Source organism: Balaenoptera ricei, chromosome 3 (assembly GCF_028023285.1).
Source record: "Balaenoptera ricei isolate mBalRic1 chromosome 3, mBalRic1.hap2, whole genome shotgun sequence".
NCBI classification, from domain to species: domain Eukaryota; kingdom Metazoa; phylum Chordata; class Mammalia; order Artiodactyla; family Balaenopteridae; genus Balaenoptera; species Balaenoptera ricei.
This window is the reverse complement of record NC_082641.1, coordinates 151,736,684-151,758,352: the sequence shown is the minus strand read 5'-3', so window position 1 is coordinate 151,758,352 and position 21,669 is coordinate 151,736,684. Positions and strand designations below refer to the sequence as shown.

The 21,669-nt window shown below is 39.5% G+C and overlaps 1 protein-coding gene across 4 annotated transcripts in view; it reads right to left on the bottom strand.

Moving 5' to 3' along the window:
- The window catches only part of CREBRF (CREB3 regulatory factor), a 71,947-nt gene that overhangs the window by 38,444 nt on the left and 11,834 nt on the right, over window positions 1–21,669 (bottom strand). For all 4 annotated transcript variants that reach the window (XM_059917687.1, XM_059917686.1, XM_059917689.1 and 1 more), the window contains exon 2: window positions 1,737–1,933. In XM_059917687.1, the coding sequence (XP_059773670.1) occupies window positions 1,737–1,745 (9 nt within the window). In that variant the 5' untranslated portion in view covers window positions 1,746–1,933. The remainder of the gene's footprint in view (window positions 1–1,736; window positions 1,934–21,669) is intronic.

Here is a 21,669-nt window from a genome sequence, read left to right as displayed (position 1 = left end):
GGGCATGAACTCAGTAGCCTTAATCCTGATCCCTGAGAAGGGTACAATTTCTATGATAAATAAGAAAGGGAGAAAAAAAGACTCGGCACCCAGAGTTGATGCTCCTTCTTTTCTCTTCATCCCCCCTTTACCATTTCAAGGTCTAAACAAATTACTTCAGAGTGAAGTTTGGGCTAGGACTACTAAAGTGACCCAAACAAGTCTAAGTCCTCACTTTGAAATCTAACTTGGATAAAAGAAGAAGATGGGAAAGAATACAAATTCCCTGTCTGCCTTTTTGTTCTTCTCTTGCAAGTTTCTGGCAAAACTTTAAAAATTATATTAGTCTACTTGCTTATATTTCTCTATTCATATACCTTCTACCTACCACAGACTGACCCCTTTTCACACACTCTTTCACCATGTTTTCCTTCATGGGTACTTCCCATCCCATTCTTTTCTTTCTCTAATTTTCTGCAAGCTTGCCAGGTTGCAAGCTCAAAGTAAGTGTTTTATAGACCTAAATTCAAGTATTCAATAAATAGCGAATGAAACTTTGAATGGGAAAGAACTCAAAATGGGTATCTGCAGTCCACTTGGTATAGTGGTTGGGGTGGAGGGAGGCCACCGGTCTTTTTACTACCAGCTAGCAAACCCCCTTTCTTTGCCTCTGCTGCCTGGCTCCAAATCACTGGACCATCTCGGCAAGTTGCTGATTTCCCGTGCTCGAGGCACAGTTCTGCCTGGCCCCACATAAAGCCACCTTAGAGTCCCTGCCCTTTCATTATTTCTAGGTTTCTCCCCAGCATAAAAAGGGGAGGGATAAGACCTAACCACTGGAGGGGGAAGGGAAGAAGTTTGGATATGCAGAATAGGGACTAACAGGACTTCATTTATTGTTCCAGTGATTGCCTCAAACCAGAACTGAGCAATTCAAAATAGTTACCATAATATAAATAGATACAGTCATCCTTAGACACGTTTTGTGGGAGGTAGAGGTATATATGTATATGTGTGTGTGTGTGTGTGTGTGTGCGCGCGCGTGTGAAAGAGAGAAAGGCTGAAGTCCCTCACCATTTCCTCCTTACTGAATTCAATGGGCATGAAGGGAAAGGAACAATTGGGAAACTAGAAGAAGATAGAGGGGATGGAAATGGGCTTTCTGTGGCAGATTAATTTTCAGGGGAGTTGGTTTAGCCCCCATAAAAGCCAGCACCTCTGCTACCTTCTAACCACCTTTTTCTTCACATCATTCCCTGTGTCAACCTCACTAAATTTCAAAGCTATAGCAAAAGAAGGACATGTATTCAAAACCAGTTGAGATCAGAAGCAAAATGTCTTTAAAAGATAGTATAGCAAGTTGTGTTAAGATTCAGAGAACTTGGGGCTTCCCTGGTGGCGCAGTGGTTGAGAGTCTGCCTGCTGATGCAGGGGACACGGGTTCGAGCCCTGGTCTGGGAAGATCCCACATGCCGCGGAGCAACTGGGCCCGTGAGCCACAATTACTGAGCCTGCGCGTCTGGAGCCTGTGTTCCGCAACGAGAGAGGCCGCGACAGTGAGAGGCCCGCGCACCGCGATGAAGAGTGGTCCCCACTTGCCACAACTAGAGAAAGCCCTCGCACAGAAACGAAGACCCAACACAGCCAAACATAAATAAATAAATAAATAAATTCAAATAGCTTAACCTTTAAAAAAAAAGATTCAGAGAACTTACTGAACCAACTGCAGTGGGAAAATATAAAACTCTGCACCTTACCTGAGGCATTTCCAAGCCCAGATCCTGTGAGTCCGATCCCAAACTTCTTTTTTTTCTCGTTTGTAAATTCCTTTCCAGCTTTACTTTTAATTTCAAGATCAAAGATGATTTTCACAATAAACAGCAGGTTTCCCAGAATGCCTTCAATTCAACTGCTTGGATCACTGTTGTTGTTTTTTTAATAATTCTGTGCGAATCTGTCAACAACACGAAGTAACTTCACTGAAAGCCACTAAAAACAAGTTTACCTTTCAAAAATAACATTAACAAAGAACACTTTAAAGGAATAAGTACTGTGATTGTACTATCAAGAATTTGGCCATTTTTTAGTACCAACTATTCTGAAATTCACCATCCCTCCCTCTATTTGTTTCTACAATAGGACTGGTCAATAACCAACTGGCACTATTAAAAAAAAAAAAAAAAAAAAGCTGACAAAATTAACATAGGCCTGGGACTTCCCTGGCAGTCCAGTGGTTAAGACTCCATGCTTCCAATGCAGGGGGCGCAGGTTCGATTCTCTGGTTGGGGAACTAAGATCCCACATGCCCCGTGGCACAGCCAAAAGGAAAAAAAAAAAATTAACACATGCCCATCTTCCTGTGATCTAAAAATGTATTTTACTTAATGTTAAAATAAACCTCCCATTCGCTTCATGTTTTGTATGAGAAAACATAATGTCTCAGCAATTCCATCTACTGTATAATCATTACCGCTAAGTGAACCTACATTTTATATCTCTCATAAATCTACAAGAAGAGCAATGAATATGTATCACCATAAATAAATTCAACAGAATTTAACATATCCTCTACATTACATAAAATCACGTTCATAACGGTATATGCAACATTACTCTTCGAGTTATAAGTGAAATCTGTCCTTGAAGTAAGAATTATTCCAGTAAGCTCTGAACATGTGTATCTTGAGAGGGGAAACAGGGATAAGGACTACTTTGCAGAGTGGTTTCAAGGGTTAAATAAAATGACTGCAAGTCACCTGGCACAGGGTCTTGACTGTGGTAGAAACTGACAGGTTAGTTCCCCTTTCCCTCCTCTGTGAAGGCTTTAATCAAGAAGAACTAAACAGCTATACCCACTTCATCATCTCTTCCTAGATAAGTGGTCCTCAAAGTGTGATCCCAGGACCAGCAGCATCAGCATCAACCTGGAAATCTGTTACTAATGCAATTCTTGGGCTCCAGACCAGACCTACTAAAGCAGAAATTCTGAGAGTAGAGCCCAGTAATGTGTTTTAACAAGCGCTCAGGGTGATTCTGCTCCTCTCTAAAATCTGAGAACCTCTGCTTTAAACTGAACTCCTTGCTCTTATTCATTCTAGATGCAGTATCATTTCTTAGACTGATGTAAAGAGCCAATTTAAGCTACACTGCCCTCTGTAGTTAACACATTCTCTGGCATAGACCTGTGAAGTGATACATTACATCAATTTCAGAGACCTCTTGCTGAACGAATAAGAAGAGAGAGTCAACAAGGACGCAATAATTGTTCTACTCAATTAGATTAATAAATTGACTATCATCTGCATTTCCTAGATCTTTGCTGGGCTCTTCCCTCTAGTGGGCTGTCATTCTCAGTGCACTGTTCTAGGCTAGGAAACACCCTCAAGTACCCAACCTGGGCCCAGAAACAGAATTAACTATGTGTCTCAATCCAGTGCTACAGTTTAAATGGACTGATGCCTGCTTGTGCCAAAGGCTAGTTCTGGCCCAATTCCTCCTTGGACATACTGCCGACACGTACTCTCAGTCCTAACTCTTCCCATGATTCCTGTGAGAAACAAGGTCAGTTGCCTTTTCCAGACCTATTACTTAGACCCCCCCCAAAAACCAAATTATTCAAGTGATGCATTCAACAAAGTGGACTAGTATAATCCTGGTCTATAACCTTGGATCTGGGAGAAAAGTTTGATACTCTCTAAAACCTGAAACTTATCCTTTCTAGCAACAGGGTTGAAGAATCAAGAAGAGATTGAGTTCTCTTCTACATATATACTTTGGCATATATTTATTGGCAACCACTATAGACACCATGTACCAACAGCTTGGTTTATCAGGAAAACACTGGACAAAAAAAGGGCTAAGTTCTAGTCACTGCTCTCACTTGCAAACTCGACAATATTGGGTAGGTCAATCTTTCTAAAACTCATTTTTCTCATCCATGTAAAGAAAATAATATTACCCCTGGCTACCAAATTTCCTAAGCCATAAAACTTCCATACAAATAAAAATATTTATGTAAAACATTATTTTAAACACTTGGCATCGAAACAAATTTGTCAATGCAGTTAGCAAAAAGAGCACTTGTTTGGAGGACAAGAGACCTGGATTCCAGTTTTGATTCCATAATTAAAACTAAATAGGAGAGTGGCCAAGATGGCAAAGTAGAAGGACCTTAAGCTCATCAACTCTCACAAGCACACCAAAATCACAACAATCTGCAGAACAATCATTGTTGAAAAAGACTGAAACCTACCAGAAAAGATCCTCTACAGCTAAAGACACAAAGATAGAACCATGAGACTGGTAGGAGGTGTGGACTTACAATATAATCAAATCCCATATCTCCCAGGTAGGTGAACCCCAAAATGGAGAATAATTATATTATAGAGGTTTCCCCACAGGAGTAAGAGTTCTGAGCCCCATATCAGGGCCCCCAGTCTGGGGGTGTGGCAACAGAACAGGAGCCCCTAGAGCATTTAGCTTTGAGGGCCAGTGGGGCTTGATTGCGGAAGCTCCACAGGATGAAATAAGACTTCATTCTTAAAGGGGGCACACAAAATCTCACGCACACCAGGACCAAAGACAAAAGCAGTAATTTCACAGGAGCCTGGGCCAGACCTACCTGTTGGTCTTGCAGGGTCTCCTGGGAAGGTGGGGGGCAGCTGTGGCCCACCCTGGGGACGTAGACACTGGTGGCAGATACATGGGGGAGGCTAATATATTGGCACCAAGACCTGGTCGCACCCAACAGCCTGTAGGCTCCAGTGCTGGGATACCTCAGGCCAAGCAACAAACTGGGTGTGGACACAGCCCTACCAGTCAGCAGACAGGTTGCCTAAAGACTTCCTATCCACAGCTGCCTCTAAACACAGCCCTAAACATGGCCCTGCCCATCAGAATACAAAGACCCAGCTCCACCTACCAGGAGGCAGGCATGGGCCCCTCCCACCAGGAAGCCTGCACAAGCCCCTGGACCAATCTCACCCACCAGGGAAACAAACAAAATTAAAGAATACAATAACTGAAATGAAAAACACACTAAAAGGAACCAACAGTAGACTAAATGAAGGATAAGAATGGATCCGTGAGCTGGAATACAGAATAGTGGAAATCACTGCTGCCAAACCAAAAAAAGAAAAAAGAATGAAAAGAAATGAGGACAGCTTGAAACCTCTGGGACAACGTCAAGCATGCTAATATTCACATTATAGGGGTCCCAGAAGGAGAAGAAAGAGAGAAAGAACCTGAGAAAATATCTCAAGAGATAATAGCTGAAAACTTCCCTAACCTGGGAAAGGAAATAGTCGCCCAAGTCCAGGAAGTGCAGAGTCCCATACAGAATTAACCCACAGGGGAATACACCATGACACACTGTAATCAAAAGGACAAAAATTAAATATAAAGAGAGAACATTAAAAGCAACAAGGGAAAAGCAACAAATAACAAACAGGAGAACTCCCATAAGGCTATCAGCTGATTTTTCAGCAGAAACTCTGCAGGCCAGAAAGGAGTGGCACAATATACTTAAAGTGATGAAAGAGAAAAACCTACAACCAAGAATACTCTACCTAGCAAGGCTCTCTTTCAATTTTGATAGAGAAGTCAAAAGCTTTACAGACAAGCAAAAGCTAAAAGATTTCAGCACCACCAAACCAGCTTTACAACAAATGCTAAAGGGACTGCTCTAGGTGGAAAAGAAAAGACCACAACTAGAAACAAGAAAATTACAAAACAGAAAATCTCACTGAGAAAGGCAAACACACAATAAAGGTAGGAAATCATCCACACACAAAGCTAGTAGGGAGGTTAAAAGATAAAAGTAGTAAAATCTGGACTTCCCTGGTGGTGCAGTGGTTAAGAATCCACCTGCCAATGCAGGGGACATGGGTTCGAGCCCTGGTCCAGGAAGATCCCATGTGCCGCGGAGCAACTAAGCCCGTGCGCCACAACTACTGAAGCCTGTGCGCCTAGAGCCCATGCTCTGCAACAAGAGAAGCCACCGCAGTGAGAAGGCTGTGCACTGCAAAGAAGAGTAGCCCCTGGTCGCCACAACTAGAGAAAGCCCGTGCACAGTAACGAAGACCCAACGCAGCCCAAAATAAATAAATAAACAAATTTTTAAAAAAATAGTAAAATCATTTGTATCCAACAATAAGCAGTTAAGGGATACACAAAACAACTAGATGTAAAATATAAAATCAAAAACAGTAATCATCAGGGGAGGAGAATACAAATTCAGGGTATCTAAAATGCGTTTGAAATTAAGAGATCAGCAACTTAAAATAAGCACATATAGACTCCTATACAAAAACTTCATGGTAACCGCAAAATAAAAATGCATAATCGATATACATGCAAAACAAAAAAAGAAATCCAAACATAACACTAAAGTTAGTCACCAAATCACAACAAGAAAACAAAGAATGGGGGGAAAAAACCTACAAAAACAAATCCAAAACAATTAACAAAATGGCAATAGGAACATACATATCGATAACTACCTTAAATGTAAATGAACTAAATGCTCCAACCAAAAGACACATACTGGCTGAATGGATACAAAAACAAGACCCATATATTTGCTGCCTACAAGAGACTCACTTCAGATCTAGAGACACATACAGACTGAAAGTGAGGGGATGGAAAAAGGTATTGCATGCTAATGGAACGCAAAAGAAAGCCAAAGTTGCAATACTTACATCAGGCAAAATAGACTTTAAAATAAAGACTGTTATAAGAGACAAAAAAGGACACTACATAATGGTCAAAGGATCAATCCAAGAAGAAGATATAACAATTGTAAATATATATGCACCCTACATAGGAGCACCTCAATATATAAAGCAAATGTTACACAACAGTGTTACACAACAGTGGGGGACTTTAACACCCCACTTACATCAATGGATAGATCATCCAGACAGAAAAGCAATAAGGAAACACAGGCCTTAAATGGCACATTAGACCAGATGGACTTAGCTGATATTTATAGGGCATTCCATCCGAAAGCAGCAGAATACACATTCTTCTCAAGTGCACATGGAACATTCTCCAGGACAGATCACACGCTGGGCAACAAAAGCAAGCCTCTGTAAATTTAAGAAAACTGAAACTGTATCAACCATCTTTTCTGACCACAACACTGTGAGGCCAGAAATCAACTACATGAAAAAAATTGCAAAAAACACAAACATGTGGAGGTTAAACAATACACTACTAAACAACCAATGGATCACTGAAGAAATCAAAGAGGAAATAAAAAAATACCTAGAGACAAATGAAAATGAAAACATAACAATCCAAAACCTATGAGATGCAGCAAAAGTAATACTAAGAGGGAAGTTTATAGCAATAAAGCTTACCTCAGGAAACAAGAAAAATCTCAAACAAACCACCTAACTTTATGCCTAAAGCAACTAAAGAAGAACAAACAAAACTCAAAGTTAGTAGAAGGAAAGAACGCATAAAGATCAGAAGAAGTAAATGAAATAGAGACTAAGAAAACAATAGAAAAGACCAACAAACTAAAAGCTGGTTCTTTGAAAAGATGAACAAAATTGATAAACCTTTGGCCAGACTCATCAAGAAAAAAGGGAGGGACTTCCCTGGAAGCGCAGTGGTTAAGAATCCACCTGCCAACGCAGGGGACACGGGTTCAAGCCCTGGTCTGGGAAGATCCCACACGCCGTGGAGCAACTAAGCCCGTGCGCCACAACTACTGAGCCTGTGCTCTAGAGCCCGCAAGCCACAACTACTGAGCCCATGTGCCACAACTACTGAAGCCGCGCACCTAGACCCCATGCTCTGCAACAAGAGAAGCTACCACACTGAGAAGCCCACGCACTGCAACGAAGAGTAGCCCCCACTCGAGGCAACTAGAGCAAGTCCACACGCAGCAACAAAGACCCAAAGCAGCCATAAATTAATTAATTTTTAAAAAGAAAAAGAAAAAAAGGAGAGGGCCCAAATCAATAAAGTCAGAAATGAAAAAGGAAAAGTTACAACCAACACCACAGAAATACAAAGGATAAGAGACGACCATGAGCAACTGTACACCAATAGAATGGACAACCTAGAAGAAATGTACAAATTCTTAGAAAGGTACAATTTCCTAAAACTGAACCAGACAGAAATAGAAAACATGAACAGACTAATTACCAGTACTGAAATTGAATCACTAGTTAAAAAACTCCCAACAAGCAAAAGTCCAGGACCAGATGGCTTCACAAGCAAATTCTACCAAACATTAAGAGAAGAGTTAACACTTACCCTTCTGAAACTATTCAAAAAAATTGCAGAGGAAGGAACACTTCCAAACTCATTCTATGAGGCCACTATTACCCTGATACCAAAACCAGACAAAGATATCACAAAAAAAGAAAATTACAGGCCAGTATCACCAATGAACATAGACGCAAAAATCCTCAACAAAATAGTAGCAAACGAAGTCCAACAATACATTAAAAGGATCACACACCATGATCAAGTGGGACTTATCCCAGGGATGCAAGGATTTTTCAATATCCACAAATTAATTCAGTGTGATACACCACATTAACAAACTGAATAAAAACCATATGATCATCTCAGTAGATGCAGAAAAAGCTTTTGATAAAATTCAACATCCATTTATGATAAGAACTCTTCAGAAAGTGGGCATAGTGGGAACAAACCTCAACATAATAAAGGCCATATATAACAAACCCACATCTAACATCATACTCAATGGTGAAAAGTTGAAAGCATTTCCTCTAAGATCAGGAACAAGACAAGGATGCCCACTCTCACCACTTTTATTCAACATAGTTTTGGAAGCCCTAGCCACAGCAATGAGGAAGAAAAAAAAAAGAAAAGAAATAAAAGGAATCCAAATTGAAAAGAAGTAAAACTTTCACTGTCTGCAGATGACATGAAGATACAGATACATATGCAGATACATAGAAAATCCTAAAGATGCTACCAGAAAACTACTAGAGCTCATCAGTGAATTTGGTAAAGTTGCTGGATACAAAATTAATATACAGAAATCTGTTGCATTTCTATACACTAACAAAGAAGTATCAGAGAAATTAAGGAAACAATCCCATTTACCATCACATCAAAAAGAATAAAATACCTAGGAATAAACCTACCCAAGGAGGCAAAAGACCTGTACTCCAAAAACTATAAGACGCTGATGAAAGAAATTGAAGATGATACAAAGAAATGAAAACATATACAGTGTTCTTGTATCGGAAGCATCAGTATTGTTAAAATGACCATAGTACCAAAGCAATCTACAGAATTCAATGCAGTCCCTATCAAATTACCAATGGCATTTTTCAGAAAACTGGAACAAAATTTTTTTTAATTTGTATGGACACACAGAATACCCCAAATAGCCAAAACAATCTTGAGAAAGAAGAATGGAGCTGGAGGAATCACGCTCCCTGACTTCAGACTACACTACAAAGCTACAGTCATCAAACAGTTTGGTATTCGAAAAAAAAAAACCCAGATACATAGATCAATGGAACAGGACAGAAAGCCCAGAAATAAACCCACGCACTTATGGTCAATTAATCTATGCCAAAGGAGGCAAGAATATACAATGGACAAAAAGACAGTCTCTTCAATAAGTGGTGCTGGGAAAACTGGACAGCTACATGTAAAAGAATGAAATTAGAACATTCTCTAAAAGCCATGCACAAAAATAAACACAAAATGGATTAAGGACCTAAATGTAAGACTGGATACTATAAAACCCCTAGAGGAAAACATAGGCAGAACACTGTTTGACATAAATTGCAGTGATATTTTTTTGGATCTGTCTCCTAGAGTAATGGAAATGAAAACAAAAATAAACAAATGGGACCTAATTACATTTAGAAGCTTCTGCACAGCAAAGGAAAACCATAAACAAAACGAAAAGACAACCTATGAACTGGGAGAAAATATTTGCAAATGATGCCATCGACAAAGGATTAATTTCCAAAATATACAAACAGCTCATACAGCTTAATATCCAAAAAACAAACAACCCAGTGAAAAAATAGGCAAAAGATCTAAACAGACATTTCTCCAAAGAGGACAGGCAGATGGCCAAGAGGCACATGAAAAGACGCTCAATATCACTGATTATTAGAGAAATGCATATCAAAACTACAATAAGGTGTTACCTCACACCAGTCAGAATGACTATCATTAAAAAGTCTACAAATAGTAAATGCTGGAGAGGGTGTGGAGAAAAAGGAACCCTCCTACACTGTTGGTGGGAGTGTAAATAGATGCAACCACTATGGAGAACAGCATGGAGGTTCCTTAAAAAACTAAAAATAGAGTTACTATATGATCCAGCAGTCCCACTCCTGGGCATGTATCTGGAGAAGACTCTAATTTGAAAACATACATGCACCCCAATGTCCACTGCAGCACTATTTACAGTAGCCAAGACATGAAGGCAACCTAAATATACACTGACAGAGGAATGGATAAAGATGTAGTATATATCTATATATCTATATAGATATATAGATATCTATATAGCTATATAGATATATAGATATCTATATAGCTATATAGATATATAGATATCTATATAGCTATATAGATATATAGATATCTATATAGCTATATAGATATACACACACACACACACACACACACACACAATGGAGTATTACTCAGCCATAAAAAAGAATGAAATAATGCCATTTGCAGCATCATGGATGGACCTAGAGATTATCATATTAAGTGAAGTAAGTCAGACAGAGAAAAAAAATACCATATGATAATCACTTATTTGTGGAATCTAAAAAAATGACACAAATGAACTTATTTACAAAACAGAAATAAACTCAGACATAGAACACAAACTTATGGTCATGAAAGGGGATAGCAGGGGGTGGGGTAGATGAATTAGCAGTTTGGGATTAACATATACACTATTATATATAAAGGAGATAACCAACAAGGACCTACTGTATAGCACAGGGAATGATACTCAATATCTTGTAATAACCTATAAGGGAAAAGAATCTGAAAAAGGGTATTATATATACATGTATAACTGAATCACTTTGCTGTACACTTGAAACTAACACAACACTGTAGATTAACTATACTTGAATAAAAAAAAAAAAAACCAAACACTAAACGGCCTTATGAATTAGAGCAAGTTAGTTAAATGTTATGCTTTAGCTCCCAGACTGAGGAATTACAATTATTATCCCTTAACTATGTAGTAGAGGTGTTATGAGAATTGAATGAAATATTAAATTAGGATGTAGCAATGAACTAAATCTGAAAGGTGATTATTATCAATAGGTGTATTTTGCCAACACATTCTTTTCTCCCACAGCTATTCCAGCTCAAAAACTCAACATCTGTGACAGCTGTTGGCAACAAAGCTGTATATTTTATTTTATTATTTTATTTTTTTTAATTAATTAATTAATTTTTGGCTGCACTGGGTCTTCATTGCTGCCCACGGGCTTTCTCTAGTTGTGGCAAGCGGGGGCTACTCTTCATTGCGGTGCACAGTCTTCTCATTGCGGTGGCTTCTCTTGTTGCAGAGCATGGGCTCTAGGCGCACGGGCTTCAGTAGTTGTGGCATGTGGGCTCAGCAGTTGTGGCACACGGGCTTAGTTGCTCTGCGGCATATGGGATCTTCCCGGACTAGGGCTTGAACCTGTGTTCCCTGCATTGGCAGGCAGATTCTTAACCACTGAGCCACCAGGGAAGTCCCCAAAGCTGTATATTTTAAAGACACCAATTCCCAAAAAGAGGGTATCCACCATATAGAGGGTTGAGCTCGCTCTCCTGGGATAAAGGTCCTTAGTTGCTTCTCCTAGTCTCTTAGGTGGCAGCAAACAGGATGGGGGAGGGCCAATTCTACCCCAAGCAGTAGAACCTCCTTTCAGTGATAAACTCTCCCAGTCTCTAAAACTAATGACTAAAGGTCACAACACCAACTATCCTCATCCTCAACATTTTGCACCCATTTTCCAGAAATGCTTGGTACTGTTGCAAACATTTATTGTGAAACAACCAAGAAGAGCAAAATTCCCCACCCGAAAGTGGAAGGGAAAAAGAATAAGGACTTCTACAGCAGTTACCATTACACAGAATCTTCCATAATGACACACTGCTCCAAAACTTCCTCCTAGGGCTTCCCTGGTGGTGCAGTGGTTAAGAATATGCCTGCCAATGCAGGGGACACGGGTTCGAGCCCTGGTCTGGGAGGATCCCACATGCCGCAGAGCAACTAAGCCCGTGCGCCAGAGCTACTGAGCCTGCGCTCTAGAGCCAGCGTGGCACAACTTCTGAAGCCTGCACGCCTGGAGCCCGTGCTCCGCAACAAGAGAAGCCACCGCAATGAGAAGCCCGTGCACCGCAATGAAGAGTAGCCCTCGCTCACCGCAACCAGAGAAAGCCCGCGTGCAGCAATGAAGACCCAACGCAGCCAAAAATAAATAAATAAATGAATTAAAACAAACAAACAAACAAAACTACCTCCTATACCAGGGAACCATATACAAAAGGCACATTAATACTTAGATGGCCAAGTGACACTGAGGAGGAAGGTGTAACAACATGCTTTTTGGGGATGCCTTCATACTTCTGTGGGCTCAAGAATATCCATATTTTATTCAAGGTTTTTGATATTAAAGTACATAAAAAGTTAATGATCTAATTTCCCAATGTGTGACCTGAGAAATATTTGTCCCTAGGAATGTTACATGGTTATTCAACAAAAGGGTTGTGAGGTTAGGAAAGCACCACGTTAACCAAACTGTTATACTGCCTTTATGCAGAATTTCTTGGAAACTTTAAGATGCTAGGTGCTAATGTGCATTATAAATCCCCAATAGGTGAACAGAGCAGATCTCATTACTCAAACTTATTTGATCAAAAAATCCTCCACCCTGCCCTCAAACTGACCTCAAGGACTGGTAGTTATTCCGAAAAACCAAAAACCCAACGACAACAGCTAGGGGAAAGGCTAAATTAATTCCCCTAGTTACTACTTTCTTATTCACAGCTCTGGCTCACCAGTCCCAATACAGTTTTGTGAGCCTTTCAAGGGGAAGAAGACTGTGGTCCACTAGAAACAATATTTACCAATAGATTTTCTGTACCTGGGCTCATTCAAAACTATTCAACAACAGCTCCTAGGGGCAGGAAGACACTGAAGTAACAGAGAACTACCTCTCTAAAGCAATGAGATGGGGCAAATGATTTATTTATGAGCAGCAACGGTGGTACCACCTGAAGAGAGCCACAGCTTCAATCTCTTTCATGGCCCTTTCCACCAGGTCCTACCCTATGTTTTTTTGGTTCTCCGTTTGAAAATATGTTGAGGCTTACTATGTACATTAGGCAAGGCAAAAGATCAAGTAAAATGATAGGAAAGGTCAAAGGACTTCTTACAAAGGTTCATCCCCAGGACTGCTCACAACACTAATCCAAACTTTAAAAGCCAAATCCGAGAGCTGACTGGTGTGGCCCGGCAGCTCACACATATCCAAGGGCTCCTAAATTGTGCCCCTTCCAAATCTGAGGGTTTCAGCTGATCCCTAAGAGTCCACATATTTTACAAAAAAAAAGGTTGACATCAAGAAAAATATAAACCGCTTAATAAATAAAAATGTCTATGCAAAAGCACATACTGCATATGATGGCTAGAATCCCTGAAGCTCCTCTTTTATACGTCACTGCCTTAGGCCACTGCTCCCTTTTACTATCTTGAGGGAACTGGTTTCTCACAATAGTAAGCAGCACTTCTGAATCATCAGAGTAGATGTTAAAATTTTTTGACATACCCATCAGGATGGCTATCATCCAAATAAGAGAAAATAACAAGTGTTGGTGAGGATATGGAAAAATCAGAAACCTTGTGCATTGCTGGTGGGAATGTAAAACAATACAGCTGAGAAACAGTTTAGTAGTTCCTCAAAAAGTTAAACACAGAATTACTACATGATCTAGCAATTCCACTTCTGGATATATACCCAAAGGAATTGAAAGCAGGAACTCAAACAGATACGTGTACACCCATGTTCACAGCAGCATTATTCACAATAGCCAAAAGGTGGAAACAACCCTAGTGGTCACTGACAGATGAAAAGATAAACAAAATGTGGTATATACACACACTGGAACATTATCCAGTAATAAAAAGGAATGAAATTCTGATACATGCTACAACATGGATGAACCTTGAAAACATTATGCTAAATGAAATAAATCAGATAGAAAAGACAAATATTATACGATTCCACTTATATGAAGTACCAGAATAGGCAAATTCATGGAAACAGAAAGAGAAGAGAGGTTACCAGAGGCTGGGAGAGTACAGTTTCTGTTTGGGGTGGTGAAAATATTCTGGATATTTCAGAACAGTGGTGATGGTTATACAAAACTGTCAATGCACTGAATGCCACTGAATTGTACACAATATGGTTTAAATGGCAAATTTTATGTTTACTTTACCACAAGGAAAATTTTTATTATTATTATTTTTGGCTATGCCGTGCATGGCTTGCAGGATCTTTGTTTTTGTTCCCTGACCAGGAATTGAACCCGTGCCCCCTGCAGTGGAAGCACGGAGTCCTAACCACTGGACCGCCAAGGAATTCACCACAAGGAAATTAAAAAAAAAAAAAAAAGTTTGTGGTACGACAGGCCAACACATTTATACTGTTATATATCATGGTTTATTTTGATCTTTCCTAAACTCTGCTGGTTCATGTTCATCATTTCTTTCAGGTGGCAGAATTCTTGGGTTCTCTCTCTGTAGGTGGTAATTGTCCTGACCCCTAATTTAAATCAGTCATTTCTCCTGAGATTTAATCCCCAAGATGAAAGATAGGGAAGGGGGGAGGGAAGGAGGAAGGACCCCCACACACTCCATCCAAACTGCTATACTTCAAATGTCCCACTCAACAATTCCTTTCCTTCTGAAAACTACTCAGCAAGAGTTGAACAAAACAAACCTTCAGATGCTTACTAAATCAAGCCACTACCTGTTTCATGGTACAGCAGAAATCAGAGATCCCCAAATCTCCAAACCATTGAGGAGGAAGAGACTGACTATGCAAGGAAGGCATCAGAGAAAAGGCGGGGGCTGCGTTCTCCCTTCATCATGTAATATACATCCTGTGAACATGACTGCAGACAAATCGCTACTCTCTGCCCTTCAACAGCAGTTCTCTAGACTCCAAAATTTGAAAAACAAGTAAATTTCAATCTAGATGGTTATCTTAATTAGATGTTAATACAATCTGGATATGGATCCTTCTGCCATAACACCTTGTGAACTCTTTATCCCTGGGTCAACCCAATAGTCTCTTTTTATCCTCACACTCAGAGTTTAAAAAATAAGGGGGTAAATTAGGTTGGCCACAATATTTTAATTAAATAATTAAAACCACATTTTTCTGAGGATCCTGAGGAGCTAAGAAAATATACTAAATCTCAAAAGTGATCTCTCCTTGGAATGCTGTCTTAGATAAAGACACAAGCCCTCTCAGAGAATTTTATTCCATTCTTTTCCAAAGGCTTTGGCCCAACGTTAATCTTTGGGCTACAGAGACAACACACAAGAGCTTATTTAAACCACTTTGGGAACCAATAAGAAAGATCATTAAAGCAGGTTTCTAGATCAGCATGAGGTGAATGGGAAGAGTTTTTATTTCTGAAAACTACTGACAGTTAAGATACTAGTAGGGTCTTTCTGCAGCCTTGATACCTGGCAAGTAAGTTGTTCAAAGCACAAGAATAAGAGCATGAGACAGTTTTAGATAAAACCAAAGAATGCATTTCTAACCCCAGCCACCTTTGATTACTCCTGGCAACAAATATTCACAGTTTATATTTGATGTAATTGTTTACAGAAACACTGCTATACCTTGTCATTTAACAAAACCTGGTGAAGTAATTAGGGTTAGTATTAGCGTTATTAGCACCCCCCCACCCTCTGTCTAACCACTTGTACGTTAATTTAAGAAGTTCAGCAAGGATGAGAGTTGTCCAAGGTCATCCAGTAAATGGATGCCTCTGTGCAAACCTATCATCACAAAGACCATCTCTACTCTCAGTGCCTCAAAAGTCTTCTCTAGAGGACTCCCGAATCTACCTCTTCATCCTAAACACACCAGTTCACCATCCCTACCATCTGAGATCCAGGTATTTCCCTGGATCACTTGCATCCCATGACCTCAGACACAACATGCCACCTCCCCACCCAAACATTCCTATTCTGCCAATAGTATCATCACTCTCAGACATCCAGGCATGTAACACTGATCTCAGCCTTGACTCTTTCCTTCCTCCTCCCCACTTGCTTTGTTATTAAATCATGCCAGTCTCTTTATCAAAAATACACTGACGACTTACCTTGTACAGAGCATGCATGTACCTGTCTGACTCTGCCTTTCCCACCTTCTCAACCCTTGCTTGGACCTCATCATTTTCTATTTACCATCCCAATATTTGCCCTGCATATCTTCTTGCTTCCAGCCTCTCCCTCTCTCCAGTTCTTATGCCCCATTATAAAATTATTTTCCCTAAACTACCACATCATATTAGCACTGTGTTCATAAGTTTTTAGCAACTCCCGTTATCTCTTGGATAATATTCAAAATACTCAGACACAAGGAAACTATCTTTCCAACCCCATCTTCCACTACTCTTTGATAAATATAACATTAGTATTTGGGCTTACAATTTTCCCCCAAATCCTTGAAGTACTTACAATCCCACTTCACTCTACTAAAGATGTCCAGCAGTGAGACTCCAGCTTTTCATGCCTTTGCCCATAACATTTTTCCTCTTTCTCCTCCCCAACCCCTTGCCTCTTCTACCAGAGATTGTAAAATTTTTGAGAACGACCATTACATCTCATGTCTGTTTCACTACAGTGCCAAAAGCAATGCTATGCCCAGCACAGGTATGCAGACAAGAGTTGACTGACAGCAAAGAGGAAATCTCCTAAGGCCACAGGTCATTCTGGAAAAGGAGTCAAGAGGTGCGACGTTCTTCATGTAGAAAGAGTACATTACAAAGAAGTCAATCATTCAGTACATATTTATTAAGTATCTTTTAAGTGCTCCAAAGTATCTTGTACAGGCTTGTTAATTTGAGTCTTGAACCCCTGTAGTATCGTATAGTAAAAATATTTAACACTGTACTCCTGAATTTTCTTTTAAATTTCCAGGAACAGTAGTGTTTGAATTTCAGTCAATTTTAAACACCTGAAATAATTTTTGTCTACGGAGGAGAGGGTAGAGGAAAGAGTAGGATTAAAACTTATTTAAACCAACTGAATCCAGGCAGTGGACTAATACATTTCTTTTTTTTTTTTTTTAATTTTATTTTATTTGGCCACGCCACGCAGCATGCGGGATCTTAGTTCCCTGACCAAGGATCAAACCACATCCCCTGCATTGGGAGCACGGAGTCTTAACCACTGGACTGCCAGGGAAGCCCCTGGACTAATACATGTTGTACTATTATTCTCTTCCTCTTTCGCTCTCTCTCTCTCTCTCTCATACACACACATTGTTAACTAAGACAAAGTACTTTATCCAGGTTAAACATTGGAGTTTTAAAGAATCATTTTGTTTTCTGAGCTGTTCTGCAAAAATCTACAAGATGTAAAAAGGGAACAGTACAATTAAAGGTAGCAGCATAAAAACAGCGGTGCACGTGAGATCACACTTGAGCCGTCCAGCAAGATTCCAGGGAAATATCCATCATAGAGGACACTGGGGACATACCCTAACAACTTCAGTGCTCTTGTTATCAGGGATCTGGACCCTTCCTCAAAATTTATTGTCTCCTCTCTCCCTTCTCAGAGTTGATGCTTTTCACAAGTAGCATGAATGTATACTAGAGACAATTTTGAAATTCCCTTCCAATTCCTTCCTAGTGTGAAATGGGCTATATAAACCACCAGCTCAGGACTACAGAGGTACAGAGGCTGTGGCGCAGGGCTACAAAGAGGTTGTGAATACAGTTTTGCGGTCATTTCTTTCAAAACTGAGAAAGGTTGGCTGCCTCTTTGGCTCCAATACTCCTAAAGACTTGCTCTTTGAGAAACAAACTCTAGATTCGAGATAAAAGGCTCTGCTTTAAAATTGAGTATTTGGAATTTCATTCCAGATTCTCACTTGCCTTCTTTTATTTGTAAATACAAGAATTCCCCCTCTTACTTTGCAGGGATATTGTGATTCATGATAATATGTAAGGAATCTAGCCCTGGCACAAAACAGACAATAAATGGTGGCTATTTTTTGTTTCCTGATTCCTTCGTCAGTGTAAGATGTTCCTGGGATGTGGCTGCTATTGAATGTATAAACCTAAACTCAACTCAGAATCCTAGATTGTCTGAATTCCACACTTAATTATCACAAAAACCCAACTGCCTGGAACTAGGGTGAATAAAGGATATGCAGGCAACACAGGTCATTTAACACCCTCGCTCCAGCTTTATGAGGGTGAAATGTTCAACATGCTGGTTTAATCAGCAAAAGAATCTTTGGAGTCACAAAGTAATTCATAAAATTGCAAACTAGTCATCTCTATACACAGTAAAGAATTGGTGGATAAATTACAAGGGAAAAGGCTTCTTCAGAGAAATTACTGCTCTTATTGTTCAAAAAATTACATACAATTTCTCTCTTTTTTATAGTATTTATACTGGCTTCACCAAAGAGGCTGAGCAACTCGAGGGAATGGATTTATACAAAATTTATCTTTGTACTCACAATACCTTACACAGTTTCTAATGAACACACACACATATACAAACACAGTTTAATCTATACTATACTTGTCTCAACAGGGTTCAGAATAAATCAAAGGAGGCAGACTATCCCAACTGCTGGGAAAACATAGCTTTGAATAGAATCAGCAGCTCTCAGAAGAGAAATACAAAGAGTAAAAAGAATCTGGTCCCACCCTTCCATTAGACACTCATAATTCTTATATCCCCCTACAATCAGAAAACAGAATAAAATTCATTTACAGTAATTCATTTGTTTTTAACTTGGGATATAGAAAATCAGCAAGTTATTATTCTAAGCTATAAAACGAATGTAACAAGGTCCTAATAAGTTCACTCTACCAAGAGTATGTACATTTTAAAACAAGAGACAGAAAACTGAAGGCTTTGTTTTTTTGGCCATGTTGCACGGCTTGCAGGATTTTAGTTCCCCAACCAGGGATTGAACCTTGGCCCCAGCAGTGAAAGCACCGAGTCCTAACCACTGGACCGCCAGGGAATTCCCAAAAAACTGAAGATTTAAAGCAAAGATCTCAAACTGGATTGCAGCCACAAATCAATGCCTACATATGAGTTCTGTTCAGCCCACACGTTAGTGAGTGTTTTGAAAAAATTAAATTTTAACTGCCAGCACTTAAGTTGGAAATTTCACACAAAATTTCTGTATCCTGTTATCAAATGCCACTCCCTTGGGGGGAAAAAATCAGACCTGACAACACTGGGTACATATTCTCAGGAAGATCACTTGAATTGAAGTGAGAGTTATCGCTTGAAATGGGCCTGTGCTTTCCAGCTTGCTCCAATCTCCAACCAGTCCCATTTTACAAGTAGGGAATCTTAAACATTCTCAAAACCACAGAACTAGCAAAAAGCTTGTTTGTGAACACAGCTAACTCCAGGACTTTCATACTTAACCATTTTGCAACTCGACCTCCAAATGAAAGGGAATGTGAAAACAGGTATTTAAAAGAACTGTACATGAATGTCTATTGCAGCTTAATTCACAGTAGCCTAAAATCTGGAAGCAACCCAAATATTCATCGATTGGTAAATGGATAGACAAATCGTGGTACATCCGTATAATAACAAGTACTCAATTGATAACTCGAAACAACATGAATCTCAAAAGCATTATGTTAAGTAATAGCAGTCAGACTTGAAAGACAACACATTCTATGATTGCATTTATATGAAATTCCAGAAAAGAAAAAACTACAGTGATAGAAAGTAAATCAGTAATTGGGGCCGGGGTGAAGGGGGGCATGAGGGAACTTTTTGTGGTGATGAAAACGTTCTATATCATGACTGCAGAGGAGGTTAAATAATTGCATACATTTGTCAAAACTAAAAATTGTGTAAATTTATGTAAATTATACCTCAATAAAGCTAGTTCTAAAAAGAGGTGTTCAGAAAATGCTATAAAACTAGAGAAGAGTACTGCCATCTCTACCTGGGAAGGTCGGGGAAGTTTCAGGAAAAGGTGAGATTTGAATTGGGTCTCATCACAGAACAAGTTTAAGGCACATAAGAAGTAAAAAACACAAGATATAACTAGTAACATTCTGCACTGTAGCCTATGAGAAGTGACATCTCTGAATACAAAGGAAAAGGCTTCGAAAAAGGAAATTCATAGAGATGGATAATTAGTACCTAGATAGGTATCAAAGACAAGTTGAGACAGTTACAGAAAGATAGAGAAGATGAAAAGGCAGAGGGCTATGTACCAGATGAAGGAACAAGAAAAATCCCCAGAAAAACAACTAAATGAAGTGGAGATAGGCAACCTTCCAGAAAAAGAATTCAGAATAATGATAGTGAAGATGATCCAGGACCTCGGAATAAGAATGGAGGCAAAGATTGAGAAGATGCAAGAAATGATTAACAAAGACCTAGAAGAATTAAAGAACAAACAAACAGAGATGACCAATACAATAACTGAAATGAAAACTACACTAGAAGGAATCAATAGCAGAATAACTGAGGCAGAAGAACGGATAAGTGACCTGGAAGACAGAATGATGGAATTCACTGCTGCGGAACAGACTAAAGAAAAAAGAATGAAAAGAAATGAAGACAGCCTAAGAGACCTCTGGGACAACATTAAACGCAACAACATTCGCATTATAGGGGTCCCAGAAGGAGAAGAGAGAGAGAAAGGACCAGAGAAAATATTTGAAGAGATTATAGTCGAAAACTTCCCTAACATGGGAAAGGAAATAGCCACCCAAGTCCAGGAAGCGCAGAGAGTCCCATACAGGATAAACCCAAGGAGAAACACGCCGAGACACATAGTAATCAAAGTGGCAAAAATTAAAGACAAAGAAAAATTATTGAAAGCAGCAAGGGAAAAACGACAAATAACATACAAGGGAACTCCCATAAGGTTAACAGCTGATTTCTCAGCAGAAACTCTGCAAGCCAGAAGGGAGTGGCATGATATACTTAAAGTGATGAAAGGGAAGAACCTACAACCAAGATTACTCTACCCGGCAAGGATCTCATTTAGATTTGATGGAGAAATCAAAAGCTTTACAGACAAGCAAAAGCTAAGAGAATTCAGCATCACCAAACCAGCTCTACAACAAATGCTAAAGGAACTTCTCTAAGTGGGAAACACAAGAGAAGAAAAGGACCTACAAAAACAAACCCAAAACAATTAAGAAAATGGTCATAGGAACATACATATCGATTATTACCTTAAACGTGAATGGATTAAATGCCCCAACCAAAAGACATAGACTGGCTGAATGGATACAAAAACAAGACCCATATATATGCTGTCTACAAGAGACCCACTTTAGACCTAGGGACACATACAGACTGAAAGTGAGGGGATGGAAAAAGATATTCCATGCAAATGGAAATCAAAAGAAAGCTGGAGTAGCTATACTCATATCAGATAAAATAGACTTTAAAATAAAGAA